This window comes from Equus przewalskii, chromosome 1, assembly GCF_037783145.1.
Source record: "Equus przewalskii isolate Varuska chromosome 1, EquPr2, whole genome shotgun sequence".
Classification (NCBI taxonomy): domain Eukaryota; kingdom Metazoa; phylum Chordata; class Mammalia; order Perissodactyla; family Equidae; genus Equus; species Equus przewalskii.
This window is the reverse complement of record NC_091831.1, coordinates 80,234,851-80,252,155: the sequence shown is the minus strand read 5'-3', so window position 1 is coordinate 80,252,155 and position 17,305 is coordinate 80,234,851. Positions and strand designations below refer to the sequence as shown.

Sequence of the window (17,305 nt, the reverse complement as noted above, 5' to 3'; positions counted from 1 at the left end):
GGAGGGGCCCAGGCCCAGTTAGCAACAGCTGATAGGGTTCCTGGTTGGTGCAGTATAAACAGCTTCTCCCCCACCACACCAGTAGAAACAAGTGGAAGCAGTAACTAAACTCTATCTCTATGCGGAGGCACAAATCTACACCATCAAGCAATATGAAAAAATATATTAAATCTCCAGAACAGAAGGAAAATAACAAATACACAGAAAACAATCCCTAAGAAAATGAAATATATAACCTAAATGACGATGACTTCAAAACAGCCATCATTAAAAAATTCAATGAGTTAAAAGAGAATTCAGATAGACAACTCAACGAGTTCGGGAGCTATGTCACAAAAGAGTTTGATACTATAAAGAAGAACCAAACAGAAATACTGGAAATGAAGAAAACAATAGAGGAGATTAAGAAAAATCTAAACGCACTGAACAGTAGGGCCGATAATATGGAGGAAAGAATTAGCAATTTGGAAGATAGGAATATAGAAATGCTGCAGGCAGAGGAGGAGAGAGAAGTAAGACTAAAAAGAAATGAAGAAGCTCTCCGAGAATTATCAGACACAATTAGGAGATGCAAGGTAAGGATTATAGGTGTACCAGAGGGAGAAGAGAGAAAGAAGGGGGCAGAAAGCCTGTTCAAAGAAATAATGGCTGAGAACTTCCCAAACCTGGTGAGAGAGATGGAACTTCATGTGACAGAAGCCAATAGATCTCCAAACTTTATCAACGCAAGAAGACCAACCCCACGGCATATAGTAGTGAAGCTAGCAAAAGCCAACAATAAGGAGAAAATATCAAGGGCAGCCAGGCAGAAGAAATTAACCTACAGAGGAACCCCCATCAGGCTATCAGCAGATTTCTCAGCAGAAACTTTACAGGCTAGAAGAGAGTGGAATGATATATTCAAAAATCTGAAGGACAAAAACCTACAGCCGAGAATTCTCTACCCAGTGAAAATATCCTTCAAATACGATGGAGAACTAAAAACTTTCCCAGATAAACAAAAATTAAGGGAGTTCATTGCCACAAAACCTCCTCTTCAGGAAATGCTCAGGAAAACCCTCATTCCTGAAAAATCAAAAAAAGGGAAGGGGCTACAAAACCAAGAGCAAAGGAGATAAGTAGAAGGACAACAACAGAGAGTAGCAGCTCTCCATCAGAACAGATTAAACCATGGGACGAGAAACAAAGGAAATTGAAGAAAACCAGAAAACAAGACATAAAATGGCAGCGGTAGGCCCCCACATTTCAATAATCACTCTAAATGTAAATGGATTGAACTCTCCAATCAAAAGACACAGAGTGGCAGGATGGATCAAAGAACAAGACCCAACAATATGCTGCCTCCAGGAAACACACCTCAGCCCCAAAGACAAACACAGACTCAGAGTGAAGCGATGGAGGACAATACTCCAAGCTAATAATGAACAAAAGAAAGCAGGTGTCGCTATACTAGTATCAGACAAAGTAGACTTCAAAGCAAAACAGATAAAGAAAGACAAAGAGGTACAGTATATAATGATAAAAGGGACTCTCCATCAAGAAGACATAACACTTATAAATATACACGCACCCAACACAGGAGCACCAAAATTTGTAAAGCAACTCTTAACAGAACTAAAAGAAGACATCAACAACAATACAATAATAGTAGGGGACCTCAACACACCATTGACACCAATGGACAGAATATCCAGACAGAAAATCAACAAGGAAATTATAGAATTAAATGAAAAATTAGACCAGATGGACTTAATAGATATATATAGAACACTTCATCCAAAAACAGCAGGTTACACATTCTTCTCAAGTGCGCATGGAACATTCTCAAAGATAGACCATATTTTGGGAAACAAAGCAAGCATCAATAAATACAAGAGAGTTGAAATAATATCAAGCATCTTTTCTGATCATAATGCTATGAAACTAGAAATCAACTACAAGAATAAAGCAGAGAAAGGTGCAAAAATGTGGAGACTAAATAACATGCTTCTGAACAAACAATGGATTATTGAAGAAATTAAAGAAGAAATCAAATATTCTCTGGAGACAAATGAAAATGAGAACATGACACACCAAATCATTTGGGATGCAGCAAAAGCAGTCCTAAGAGGGAAATTCATTGCAATACAGGCTCACCTCCCTAAACAAGAAAAAGCTCACATAAGCAACCTCAAACAACACCTAACAGAATTAGAAAAAGAAGAACAAACAAAGCCCAGAGTCAGTAGAAGGAGTGAAATAATAAAAATAAGAGCAGAAATAAACGATATTGAAACAAAAAAGACAGTAGAAAGGATCAATGAAACAAAGAGTTGGTTCTTTGAAAAAATTAACAAAATTGACAAACCCTTAGCCAGACTCACAAAGAAAAGAACAGAGAAATCTCAAATAAATAAAATTAGGAATGAGAGAGGAGAAATCACAACAGATACCAATGAAATACAAGGGATCATAAGAGAATACTATGAAAAACTATATGCCAACAAATTGAACAACCTAGAAGAAATGGACAAATTCCTAGGCTCCTACAACCTCCCCAAACTGAATCAGGAAGAAATCGAGAATCTGAATAGGCCAATCACAAGTAAAGAAATAGAAACAGTAATCAAAAACCTCCCCAAAAATAAGAGTCCAGGACCAGACGGCTTCTCTGGAGAATTCTACCAAACATTCAAAGAAGATTTAATACCTATCCTTCTCAAACTATTCCAGAAAATTGAGGAAGATGGAGTACTCCCTAACACATTCTATGAAGCCAACATCACTCTGATCCCCAAACCTGACAAGGACAACACAAAGAAGGAGAACTACAGGCTGATATCACTGATGAACATAGATGCAAAAATCCTCAACAAAATTCTGGCAAACTGAATACAGCAATACATCAAAAAGATTATACACCATGATCAAGTGGGATTTATACCAGGGACATAGGGATGGTTCAACATGCACAAGTCAATCAACGTGATACACTACATTAACAAAATGAGAAACAAAAACCACATGATCATCTCAATAGATGCAGAGAAAGCATTCGACAAGATCCAACATCCATTCATGATAAAAACCCTCAATAAAATGGGTATAGAAGGAAAGTATCTCAACATAATAAAGGCCATATATGACAAACCCACAGCCAACATCATACTCAATGGACAAAAACTGAAAGGAACAAGACAAGGGTGCCCACTTTCGCCACTCCTATTCAACATAGTACTGGAGGTGTTGGCCAGACAATTCGGCAAGAAAAAGAAATAAAAGGAATCCAAATAGGTAATGAAGAAGTAAAACTCTCGCTGTTTGCAGACGACATGATCTTATATATAGAAAACCCCAAAGAATCCATAGAAAAACTATTAGAAACAATCAACAACTACAGCAAAGTTGCAGGGTATAAAATCAACATACATAAATCAGTAGCCTTTCTATACACTAACAATGAACTAACAGAAAAAGAACTCAAGAACTCAATCCCATTCACAATCGCAACGAAAAGAATAAAATACCTTGGGATAAATTTAACCAAGGAAGTGAAAGATTTATACAATGAAAACTACAAGACTTTCTTGAAAGAAATTGACGACGACATAAAGAGATGGAAAGACATTCTATGCACATGGATTGGAAGAACAAACATAGTTAAAATGTCCATACTACCTAAAGCAATCTACAGATTCAACGCTATCCCAATCAGAATCCCAAGGACATTCTTTACAGAAATTGAACAAAGACTCCTAAAATTCATATGGGGCAACAAAAGACCGCGAATTGCTAAAGCAATCCTGAGTAAGAAAAACAAGCCGGAGGCATCACAATCCCGGATTTCAAAACATACTACAAAGCTACAGTGATCAAAACAGCATGGTACTGGTACAAAAACAGGTGCACAGATCAATGGAACAGAATTGAAAGCCCAGAGATAAAACCACACATCTATGGACAGCTAATCTTCGACAAAGGAGCAGAGGGCCTACATTGGAGAAAAGAAAGTCTCTTTAACAAATGGTGCTGGGAAAACTGGACAGCCACGTGCAAAAGATTGAAAATTGACCATTCTTTTTCACCACACACCAAAATAAACTCAAAATGGATCAAAGACCTAAAGATTAGGCCTGAAACAATAAGTCTTCTAGGAGAGAATATAGGCAGTACACTCTTTGACATCAGTTTCAAAAGAATCTTTTCGGACACTATAACTCCTCAGTTGAGGGAAACAATAGAAAGAATAAACAAATGGGACTTCATCAGACTAAAGAGTTTCTTCAAGGCAAGGGAAAACAGGATTGAAACAAAAAAACAGCCCACTAATTGGGGAAAAAATATTTACAAGCCACTTATCTGACAAAGGGCTAATCTCCATAACATACAAAGAACTCACATAGCTTAACAACAAAAAAACAAACAACCCGATCAAAAAATGGGCAGAGGACATGAACAGACATTTCTCCAAAGAAGATATAAGTATGGCCAATAGACACATGAAAAGATGTTCATCATCGCCAATCATCAGGGAAATGCAAATCAAAACTACACTAAGATATCACCTTACACCCGTTAGATTGGCAAAAATATCCAAAACCAAGAGCGACAAATGTTGGAGAGGTTGTGGAGAAAAAGGAACCCTCATACACTGTTGGTGGGAATGCAAACTAGTGCAGCCACTATGGAAAACAGTATGGAGATTTCTCAAAAAGTTAAAAATAGAAATACCTTATGACCCAGCCATCCCACTACTGGGTATCCTCAGAACCTGAAATCAGCAATCCAAAGAGTCCCTTGCACCCCTATGTTCATCGCAGCATTATTTACAATAGCCAAGACATGGAACCAACCTAAATGCCCAGAAACTGATGATTGGATAAAGAAGATATGGTGTATATATACACAATGGAATACTACTCAGCCATAAAAAGGACAAAATTCTTCCATTCGCATCAACATGAATGGACCTCGAGGGTAGTATGTTAAGTGAAATAAGCCAGACAGAGAAAGACGAATCTATACGACTCCACTCATAGGTGGAAGTTAACATATAGACAAGGAGAACTGATCAGTGGTTACCAGGGAAAAGGGGGGGTGGGGGTAGGGCACACAGGGTGAAGTGGTGTACCCACAACATGACTAACAATAATGTACAACTGAAATCTCACAAGGTTGTAATCTATCATAATCTTAATTAAAAAAAATTAAAGCTACACTTGATTTATATGGAAGCAAGAGAACATTCGCTTTAAGTCATATCAATTATGTATTCAAGGACACAGTTTGTGGTGTAACTTATTATTAGTAATTCCGTTTCCAAGAAGATGTAAAATTTTGTGTGTGTGTGAGGAAGCTTGGCCCTGAGCTAACAAGTGTTCCCAATCTTCTGCTGTTTTTTCTCCCCTCCCCAAAGCCCCAGTACATAGCTGTATATTCTAGTTCTAAGTCCTTCTAGTTCTTCTATGTGAGATGCTGTCATGGCTTGATGAGTGGTTTGTAGGTCCACACCCAGGTTCCAAACAGGCAAACTCCCGGCCGCTAAAGCGGAGGGCGAAAACTTAACCACTACGCCACCAGGCTGGCCACAAGAAGATATAAATTTTTACTTCCATAGGGATTAATCTTGCTGGCTGCTTCAAAGCTTCCTACACATTTTCACAGACGATTTAATGACCTTGATTATGCTGCAAAGACCACATTTTAGTGATTAGTCCTCCAATGTGGCTTGGTAACAAAATACTGCTTTTTAAATAAAAAATATTTTATAAATAAGAGCTACAAATTGTACAGAGATGACATCATAAAATGACCAAAAAAACCTGACCAAGAAACCAGACATTCTCTTAGATGATGCACAGCAGGTGACCAACATAACCATCTGACTTAATGCAGAAAATTTGTCTGTGAAGAAATCACACCAACACACACGCACACATTTGGTAGGAAAGCTAAAACCTAAGTGGAAACTAGGGAAAAATAAAGTAAATAAATTAGCTTAGTAACTGGAATGATTTTACAGGCAGTATTTCTCTACTGTACAAAATGGCAGCTCCCCACATTTTGGAGACAGATCACGTCTGATAATACAAACAGCTGCCACTTCACCGCAAGATTTGACTGTCAACACTAAGTTGTGATATGCTCAGCCTCCAGGATACACATTTAAAATGGTAACTTCACACCAGATTCACCTAAGATATGATTAAAACTTGTACACACATACCTAGACAGGAAAAGCTAAGGCAGTAAGAGACTAAAGATCTGTCGCCTTGGGCAAAACTGTAGGATTAGAAACCAGTGACATCCAATTATCTGAATTCTTCTTTTTTTAAATCCATAGTACAGATGCCTCCAGGCATATATGACAGCCAAATGATTTCACACGGGATCCTCTTTTGACTAACACACATGCTCTTGAGCTAATGACTGGTATTCATTAGCCATGACGAATTGTGGTCTCTTGAGCTTCACTGACAAATAACAGAGTAACAAGGTATTTCCACCCATATTCTCTATACTTTCGAAATCCAGACTGATGTTCAGATTTAGTGTGGTATTTGGTTTGCCTATAAAATAGGTCAAGAATAAGCTACCTCTGGTTGAAACACAAGTTAAAAGATACAGGCCAGAAGGCATCCCATCCCAGGAGATTCACAATTCTTACTTCATTCCACTCAGGGCTCCGGACAAAATGAAACATTTGAAAATTCTAATCCTATGGGAATGTTTTACACTTTATTTCTTCCAGTAAAACCTTGATGACTGGAAGGAAACTCTATCAGCTCTTTCTTGTTTTGCTCTATAGCTGGGAGCTTCCACACCTGGGAACCTCGTAAGATCACTTCAAGCAGCAGCAGATTTAGCCACATGTGAAGGCATTCCAGCACTGTATGTATGTTCAGTTGTGACCAGACACGAGTCTTTCCTCTTTCTCAGATGGCTACAGAGAAGCACACAGATGCCAAAGATTTTTCTGCTTAATAAATTGCTTAGAGCCAAGAAAAGGAGTCTATAAACAATGCTTTTAATACTTAAAAAGTCTTATTATTTCATCCAGTATTTAATGAGAGTCTACCATTTGCCAAGCCTTTGTGCAAAAAGATATGGGAAGAGAACAGAAACGATATCCCAGAAAAAGAAGAAATCATTTACCAAGCAACATCAAGAGTATACTGAAGAGCGTATCTGATTTTTTATTTTTGTCAGGAAGATTGGCCCTGAGCTAACATCTGTTGCCAATCTTCCTCTTTTTGCTTGAGGAAAATTGTTGCTGAGCTAACATCTGTGCCCATCTTCCTCTATTTTACATGGGACACTGCCACAGTGTGGCTTGACTAATAGTGCTAGGTCCATGCCAAGGATCCGAGCCTGCAAACCCCAGGCTGCTGAAGTGGAGCGTGCCAACTTAACGGCTATGCCACTGGGCTGGCTCCAAGAGCGTATCTGATTTAAAAGTGTTTTTATTCTATTAGAAATAAAATCTGTAACAGAAGTGGTCAGGAATAGTATAGTATAGACAAATTAATTTCTTGATCAGAAAGAATCTTTCCTGTTTTTAATACTGCATCTGTAGATATCTTCTGTGGACAGAGCTGCGAAGCTGTGCTCAGGAAGTTGAAACACACAACCCCACTTGCTAGTAGATTAACTCCAATCTATCTTTCAAGTCCCTGCCCAGGTTTCAATGCCTGAAAGCTGTCTTGCCTGATCCCCCTAACTTAAGGGAGACAATGCTGACCCTTTGCTTTCCCTTCATATGATTTGCATATGTTTACTATGTTTATGTGTATAATTATTTGGTTAGTGACTGTAGGAGTAAGGAGTGCAGGGACCGAGGGATTCTGGCTCACCACTACATTCCCAGTACTTACTTAGCACGAGGCCTGACACATAAGAGGTACAAAATAAATATCTGGAGAAGGAATGAATAAATGAATAGTCTAACTCTCATATTTTCAACCTAGGGAAAATGAAAGGAGAAGATTGATGAGCTTTCTCCTGTAGGTGACTAGCTAGTGCCATCTTAAAGTGGAAATGCACCTAGTAGAAAATACTTGAATTACTATCAGTAAGAAGGTCCCTAATAATGCTAAGAATCTGATTGCCTATCCAACGCAGGGATTATCCAATTTCTACTTAAATGTTTTCACTGATGGCCAAGTTGCTACTTTATAAGATAGACCATTCTCGTTTGGGACAAGTCTCATTCAAAATAATTCATATATCAAGTTGACTGCCATGCAATGAGTTAGGTAAAATCAGTTGATCATTCTCTAGTTTGCAATTTCTACCTATTTTCAATAGTTCCTACATGACAAGGCAAAGCTTTGTCTGGAAAAGAAAGAGTATCCTAAAGGGAAATTTTAAACAAAAGAAGCTAACATATCTACACGGATGTTGAAGGAAAAGGCCTGGAGAAAAAATGTTAACCTTGGGCATGGAAAGAATAACTCAGTTTCACAGAATTAAGGGTGAACAAAAAGAGGACCCTTCCACCTTGAGGCAACAAGTCTATGGGAGGACACGTGCTAACACGGATAGACAGGCGCAGTCATTACACAGTGCCAGGCACTCGTCCCTGGAATGGAGAGGTCTGCTGTACCGTTCAGTAGGTACTGATAAAAAATGTAGATACAGAAGATACCCACACAGGCAAAGACTGGAAAAATAAGATTGCACTACATCTTCAAATACATAAGGCTCCTAGTACTAAGGATTAGCCATAATCTCCCCTTTATTCCTTGGAACTTAAAAGTTCCAGAATGATCAACCATCCAATTCATAAGTCATAATAATTCAATGCAACCCTATGCCAGATGACTTATCTTTATCTTATGGATGTAGAACCAACTGGACTCAACTCCTAGTTGATCAACAGGCAACCTCCACCTGTTGGAACTATTATCACCGTGCTTCAGTCACAAAAACAGGAGGCATGGATAGAAGATGCGTACCAGAATCTTTTCAGTGTTGAGGGAAAGCAGAGAGTCACAGGGTGGTGATCCTTTGGGTTCGCAGTCTGAATCATGGAAGTTCAAAAACGATGACTCTGAAAAGCAAACATTCCTTGTTATTCTTCTCACCTTAAATTTATGGCTCTTAGGTGCTTAGCTATGAGTTGTAAAGTTAAGAATCCATGAAACCAAAGTAAGGACAAGAGTAAAAAACACTAAAAGGGACAACTTATCTTTCACCTTTACAACTGCATAACGTTTTACAGCCTCCAGGTGTCTTGGACACCCATCAGTGAGTGTCCTCACAATCATTCTGCAAACGATCAAAGCTGGTTAGACTTCCCGGATGGTGAAATGAGGTTTAGATAGGTTGGAATTTATCCAAAGGCAACAGGGCAGAAATAGCACTAGTCCAATGCTCTTCACACAACCCACGTGGAATATAGTTAAGATCCTTTCATTAGACATTTCTGATCTGGCAGCATTTACTATAGGTTAAAAAAAAATCGGAAAGCCAAGCCAAAGAGACCTAATGTTAAAAAATATGCACTAAAAGTCTAGCTTCCAGAATATATAAATAATTCCTAAAATTCAACAACAAAAAGACAACTCAATTAAAAGATAGGCAAAGGACTCGAACAGGCAGTTTTCCAAAGAAGATATACAAACAGGCACTGAGTACAAGAAAAGATACTCTACATCACCACTAATTAGGGAATGCAAATCAAACCACAATGAGGTACTACTTCACACCCGCTAGGATGGCTATAATTTTTTTACAGACAGAAAATCACAAGTGTTGGCAAGGATGTAGAGAAATCAGAACCTTTGTGCACTGCTGATGGTGATATAAAATGTTGTGGCCACTGTGGAAAACAGTTTGGTGGCTCCTCCAAAAACTAAACATTTCCACTATTCCACTCCTAGGTATGTACCAAAAGAACTGAAACAGGGACTCAAACAAGTACATGGACATGCATGTTCACAGCAGCACCATTCACAATAGCCAAAAGGCAGAAACAGTCCAAATGTCCATCGACAGATAATGGATAAACAAATTGTAGTACATACATATAATGGAATATTATTCAGCCTTAAAAAAGAATGAATCACTGGTACATATTTCAACATGGAAGAACCTCCGAAACAAAAACTAAATGAAAGAAGCCAGACACAAAAGGTCACATATTGCATGATTCCATTTATATGAAATATTCAGATAGGTAAATCCATAGAGACAGAATGCATATTTGGTGGCTGAAGGAAGGAATAAGGAGAAACTCCTTAATGGGTAAGGGGTTGGAGTGATGGAAAAGTTTTGGGGTGGTTGCACAACACTGTGAATGAACTAAATGCTACTGAACAGTTCACCTGAAAACGATTAATTTCATATCATGTGAATTTTGCCTCAATAAATTACTTTAAAAGACAATGCTCTAATTCAGCGTCACTACAGAGCATCAAATTAGGTTCAAGAAACCATGTGAACCAATTTAGCTAAAATTTTGTGTGTATGTTTTAACGATAGGAAACAGGACACGATGTATCAAAGAAGTCCTGAGTGGTGAGCAATTACTGAAGCTGGAATGTTAAATTTCACAAGGCACGAGCAGGGTTTAAAAGGACGGATGGGTTTAGGCTGGGTTACAGAAAGGGAATGGGTATTCCAGTAGAATAAGTGGTATACACAAAAGCACAAAGGCAAGAAAATGCAAAGAGGCAGTGAGTAGATGAGCCTGGTTAGAGGAAGGAGTTGGTGTTGGAAAATAAAAAAGTATGAGGTTGGAAGGTGAGCAATCAGACTGGGGAAAGTCCTGGCAAGAATGAAGGACTAGCAACGGTTGTTGGTAGGTGGAAGGATAACGACTTGATGAAAGATATTTTGGAAATACATTAATTTAGAACCTGTTTCTTCTACCTTTTCCAAAAACTAACGTTTGAGGACTTACCACATGCTAAGCATTGTGCTGAGCACTGCATATACATTGCCTTATTCTAATCTAAAACGCTCTCTACTTTGTGGAATTCATTTCAGTTTCAATAAATAAACACCTATATAATTTTAAATGGCTGCACAGTATTCCACTGCAGGGAATTTAACCATAACCCTATCATTGGATAATCAGGATGTCCTTTCTTTTTTAATATAATTGTTTCAATGAGTATCCTTGACCTGAATTTTTGCAAATTTACCCAATTAGGCAATTAAATTAAATCTAACAAATATATTGCTCAGGCAAAAGGTATAAACAATTTTGACTTTTCATATACATTGCTCCATTTCCCTCCCAGGATGTGGTAGTAATTCCATTCCCAATAGCAGTGTATGAGAGTCTATTAACCTCTACTCAGAGTACTGCCATTCTTTTTATTTCTACCAATGTGCAAATAGTATTAGTAAGATTAAATTTATGGTTTATTGGACATTTGTATTTCTTCTTTTGTAAACTGCTTATATCCTTTGGCAATTTTTAAGTCATCTGACCTATTCTGGCCTAAAACATAGAGAAGAATTTCTAGTTATCCATTTTCCAAATGATTAGCCAGTTATCCCAGTACCACATATTATCAATATGAACGCCACCTTTATAATACATTATAGCCACTGGCTTCTGTTTCTAGACCTTTTTTTAAGGAATCTTTGAGATTATTTACATCCACCTTCTGTCATAGCTCTGACAAATGACTGTCCAATCTCTATGTGGACATTTATTTTTAAAAATTACAGTAGTAATGCATATTCATTGTAGAAAATACAGAAAAATCACAAAACATAAATAAAAGTCATTTAGAATACCACCACATGTTGAAAATCGCTGTGAAAATTTTGGTGTCTGTAATTAAGAGTGATAGTACTGAAATCAGATGGTCTGGGTTTGAATTCCTGCTCTCTGTCACTACTTACTACCTCTTGGCCACTGACCTAGCCTCTTCAATCTTCCGTTTCTTCAATTGTAAAACATGGTCAATAATACTATCTACATCACAGGGGTGGTTGTGAAATTTAAACAAGGAAATATAAGCAAAGCATGCGGTACAGTTTCTGGCACAAAGAAGGAGCTCAAAAAATGTTTGCTATTATTATCATTAAGTTGTGAGAACTGATTGAGATCCATTGTTTTGTAATCTGCCCTTTTAACTTAACAATACAATGTAAACACTTCCCCATATGAGTAAATTTTCTTCTACATTATTTAAATTTAAACTTGGTGAGATTATATATCATTTTTAATATCTTTAAATAAAATTTCAATTCTCTATAATAAACATACATTTTGTTGTTGTTTCCAGACTGCCTAACCCCTTACAATGATCTGTTTATTCTGACTTCAGTAGCACATTGTTTCAGTTACTGTAGCCTTACAATAAATGCATATATTTTAATGTAAAGCACAGTCTCATCAATTTTTCTTTTTCAAAAATTTCTTGGCTGTTTGGATAAACATTCTTCCTTCAGATAAACTTCAGTCCCTTTGTTAAGGTGCCAAAACAAAACAAAAAACCCCTGTATGATTTTATTAAAATTGTAGATTAATGAGGGCAGAAATACTTGGCTTCTTTACAAAATTTAATCTACTTATTCAAGTCTTTTATTAACCTACGTGAAATTTTGTTATTTTCATACACAACTGACACATTCAAGTTTGTTGTGATTAAGAAACAATGGGTGATAATCATTGAGTCAACACATCTTCGTGGAGCATCTACTAGGTTTCAGTCACTGCCGCAGCCTCCACGGTGGTCAAAACCAGCAATGACCCTGTCTTTGTATACAGAGATCACAGTCCAGAGGGGGAAACCAACAGTAACTAGTCACACAAAGAAATGTAAAATTGCAGCAGTTTAAGAGCTATGAACTAGAGCATAAGTGGGGAAGTGGCCTGCTCAAGGAAAATTCCCGGAGGACATAAATAAGGACTGATGTAGTTACCAAGGATAGGCACCCTCCTAATTCCCATTTCAAAGACAAGGAAAATGAGGCAGACAGACTAATAATTTGCCCAAGGCCACACTCTAGGGGTAGGATTTGAGCCCAAGCAGTCTGGTTCTGGAGTCTGTGCCATGAAAGAATGAAGGGAAATATGAGGGAAGTGAAGGATTTACCAGATGAAGGGCCACAGCAGGTTGGCAGGGCTGGGAGAGCGGTCCAGGCAGAAATACAGCATATTGTAAATCTCTGCCTTCTCAACCGGCTAGAGCTGAATATTTTATCTGCCCACATTACTGAACTCTTAACAGCTCTATTAATGTCTCCATCTATTCAGTGAATAATTCTATCATCTACAAGTAATTATATCAAGGTCTTTTTAATATTTATATTCATTTAGCACCTTACAGTTCTGGATAAAACCTCCAAAAAAGTGCTCAATGAAAACTAGTAACAAAAAGCATTCCTGCTTATTCCTGACATTAATACTTCATTTAATGACCCAGAATTTCCTCAACTTTTGACAATAAAACTTCTTCATTTAACATTTATAAACATCCAGTGAGAAACTGCTCTATGCGGCTAGGGGTTGAGATTGATGTATTTTACCATATAAAGGAAGGATTGTCCTATCCTTTGTTCTACAAAAATTTTAAATCAGGAAAGCTGGCTCAACTTTATCAAGTGATTTTGGATATTTCTTTAAGATAATCATACGATTTTGCTCCTTTGACCTATTAAGGTGATTAAGTTTTTAAAAAGTTGAACCATCTTTGTACTTCCAGAATAAACTCTGATTGATCAATGCAGATTATTCTTTTAATTGCCTGCTGGCTCCGGGTTACCAATATTTTACCTAGGATTTTATAACTAAGTTATAGCTTCCCCCCACCCCCCAACTGTATTAGATTCTGGCATCAGTGTTTTTTGCTGCTTTGGTAAGGTCTGTGATAGAAAAGCAGTTTGTTAGAGTTGTAACTAGAGTCGTCTGGAATAGGAGGTTAAATTTGTTTTTCACTCTAAAATTATTTAACTCAGAATGGCTTCAAACATTTTACAACGATAACCCAACCAGCTGTATTTAAATGGTATCGATTTCCACGGAATTAGGCAAAGCCTGTTTTCCTCCTTGATTAGGCTGTACAAGTAAAATTTAATGGTGATTACTGCAGAAAGATTCTCAAAACACATCACAGAAATCTCGTCTTTTTCTTCTACATCACCTTTTGGGATATTTCTCGCTTCATTTTTTAATCTTATTAGCAGAGATTTCTACACAGTTGTCTCAATTCTAATGACCTCTACAGTTGTATACATATCCCCTCATTCATAATGTACATTTCCATCTGCTCTCCTGTTACATGTTAGCCTTATCAAGTTTATCTATTTCACTCTTTTTTAGAGAATCAACTCTTGGATCTATTTACCAATTCTATGGTCGTTCTACTTCTAATTCATTTATTCTGGCTTTGTGTTACTTAGTCCTTCCAATTTCCCTTATTTCCTCTTCTTGTTGCTCCAGTTGAGTATCCCGTTCATTTGTTCCCTTTCTTCTTTAATCTTAAGAAGTCATGAAAGGCTTAAACAGGAAGAAAGATCATTGACAGCTGTGTGAGGAGAGAAAGCCCAGAGACTGGAGCAGGGAGGCTGTGACCAGTCAAAAAAAAAGAAGTCTGAACAAAGGCAGAGGCCACTGGGTTGAAATGGAGGGTCATAGTCTAAAGACATATGAAGCAAAAAAGACAGGGCTTTGAGAAAAATTAGGCATAGAAAGAGGAAAAAGGCACCAGTTTCTGGTTTATGTAGCCAGAAAAGGAGTGGTGCCATGAACTGAAATGAGAAGGTTACTAGGAAGAACGATTTCAGAGGGAAGTAAAGAGCTCACTCTGGGTTAAGTCAAGTGCTCGTGAGATGCTAAAACGGAAGTTGTTGTGCATGGAGTTAGGCAATTCCAGAGAAAGATAAGAGCTACAGATATGAACTTGATAATCATTAACTTATGGTGGATGATTAAGCAGGGAACATAGGTAGGATCTCTAAGAAAGCGTAGGAAGCTTAAGTTTAATGAGAAGAAAGAGCTGACTGTGCTGGGGACAAGACACCTAAGAGGCAGAGGGAGAATCAACTTGGCAACTTACCTTTTTCTAAAGAACTATCCGTTTCTTCGAATTGTTCTATATCTTTGCCATAAAGCTATACTCAGATTTATTAATATGATTTTCATTATACTACCTTATTCCTAAAGTCAAATATTTGTTTCTTATTTTTCCTGATTAGCCTTGCTTAGACAGTTTTCTAAACTTTACCAGTATTTTCAAAGAACCAGCTCTTATACTTAAATCTACTCTTTCTCTGACTTCAAATTTAATTAATTCAGAGGCCAAGTAACAGAGTGGTTCAGAGCATGGGCTGTGGAGCAGACTGACTAGGATCAGATGTCTAACGAGCTGTGTGACTTTAGGCAAGTCCTTTAATATCTCTTAGCCTCAGTTTCCTCATTTGCAAAATGAGAATAACGACTACCACATACCCGCAGAGGGCTATGGTGAGGAAAAGATATAATGCCCACAGTTCACAGAAAATGATTGTTGAATGTCAGTATACACGTCTAGGCTAAAATTGCTGTTTTTTCCTGCTAATATCGTTTTCCTATTTTCCTTAAGTTTATTTTGGTCTTCACAGTACTTTACAGCTTTCAAAATGCTTTCACACACATTATTTCTTTTGGTCCTCCATCTTGTGAGGTAGGCAAAACATACCTCAGGCTCACTGTACACTCAGGAAATAAGCTCTGCATTAATGGACGTGGTTAAGGGCACAAAAGAAGAAATGGCAAAGCCAAGACGTGCCACCTCTGTGCTCTAGGACAGCACATCAATGAAGGTACATGGTACATCTGTCACCACTCATTCTGCCAATGCTCGGTCCTAGCAATAAACGGCTTAGGTAGAGCAATGACATCAAACTTCCTTCCTCTCTTCCTAAACCTCACATACAGCTGACTTTAAGAGTGCTTTTGGTGGAGCGATGAGGAGCTGACAGTAGTAGGTTCAAAAGAGAACTGGAGACGTGGAGACAGTGCATATAAACATCTCCTTTGAGGAATTCTGCTGTAAAGAAGCAGAGAGATGAGGCAGTGGCTGGAAAGACGTGTGATCCTGTCTTTGTTGCTTGTTTTTTCAAGATGGGAGCTACTACAACCATTTGTATGCTGATGGAAGACAAGAGGGATGAGGTCCTGTGCACAAGGACAGGGCTACTCCAGGCAGAAGCACCAACCACCCATCCACTGACATGCATCCACCAGACGGAAGGCAAGAGCCATCAGTGCAGCTGCAGGCAGACGGAAAGCTACTATGGGGGGGAAGTTCTCTTCTGATCACTTCTTTCTCAGTCAAGAGGAGGGCCTTACCTCCTGTTGACAAGAGAAGGCAGCATTGGGGCATTGGAAGTAGGACATATGTGTCACCATTCACGTGTGGAAGTGAAAACTGACTGAAAGCTTGCAAACAGCAAACCCATGGCCAGTCCCTGAAGGAAAACGTTTTATAAGGAATTCAACAGCTGCTGGGCTGCACTCATCTCCTGACCACCTCATTCTAGTTATAAGAGATGGTGGGCCGAGTTCACCTAGAACAAGGATGATGGGGCTTTGACCACGAACAACTCAAACCTGCAAGTCAGGTGCCAGATATATATGGCCAATTCTAGTCCCAGGTGTAGGGGAACCTGGGAAGAGCAGGCACCATTATTGGGGCTGGAGGAGCCATCGGAAGGCCAAAGAGCTGCTACATGGCATCAGCTTGTAGCGCCTTTTGCTTTTATCAACCTCTACATTTGTTAAGACAACCACTGTTGAGGACACTGAACATTACGTTACTCGATGGTCTCAAGTGGTAAATTTCTTTAAGAGTGTTACAACAGGAAAAGTAATGACAGGAAAAATTCTCCTCTGAAGAATTTATACGCTTCTTTTATTCTAATAAAATATTATTCATCAATGCCTGAGATGTGTCACTTATCATAAAACTTGAAAAAAGAAGCTGCCCACTGAGAATTAGATTATAAAGTCAACATATAATTAATCCATTAGAAGAAGAATCTGCAAACGCCATCTCAAAGAGACAGAATGGCTTTTTAACAAAGCATGAATGTAATCTGATGAAAGCTGTATTAACCCACATAAAAGTATTAACATGTAAAGAATGTATGAAACCAAAAGAAAAAGGAGTTGGGCAGCTGCACAGAATGGAAAAAGAGGCACGGAAGCAAATTATGTGGCGCCAATCCAGGAATAGAACAGGGTGGAGGGTGCCTTAGCCAACAAACTGGGCAGCCAGCCTTACCCACAAAGGCTATTCACTTAGCCTGGGGTTATAAACTGGACTGAAGACGCATGAGATGCTCAAGGTGGCACGTATTTTCAAGAGCTGAAGACTTT

The 17,305-nt window shown here is 38.3% G+C and overlaps 1 protein-coding gene across 23 annotated transcripts in view; it reads right to left on the bottom strand.

Annotated features, from left to right (window-relative positions):
* The window catches only part of TTC13 (tetratricopeptide repeat domain 13), a 79,619-nt gene that overhangs the window by 55,948 nt on the left and 6,366 nt on the right, over positions 1-17,305 (bottom strand). For all 23 annotated transcript variants that reach the window (XR_011525060.1, XR_011525004.1, XR_011525006.1 and 20 more), the window contains exon 2: positions 8,937-9,031. Coding sequence is in view for 12 of the 23 variants with exons in the window: in XM_070568967.1 (XP_070425068.1) it covers positions 8,937-9,031 (95 nt within the window). In the remaining 11 variants the exon portion in view is untranslated. The remainder of the gene's footprint in view (positions 1-8,936; positions 9,032-17,305) is intronic.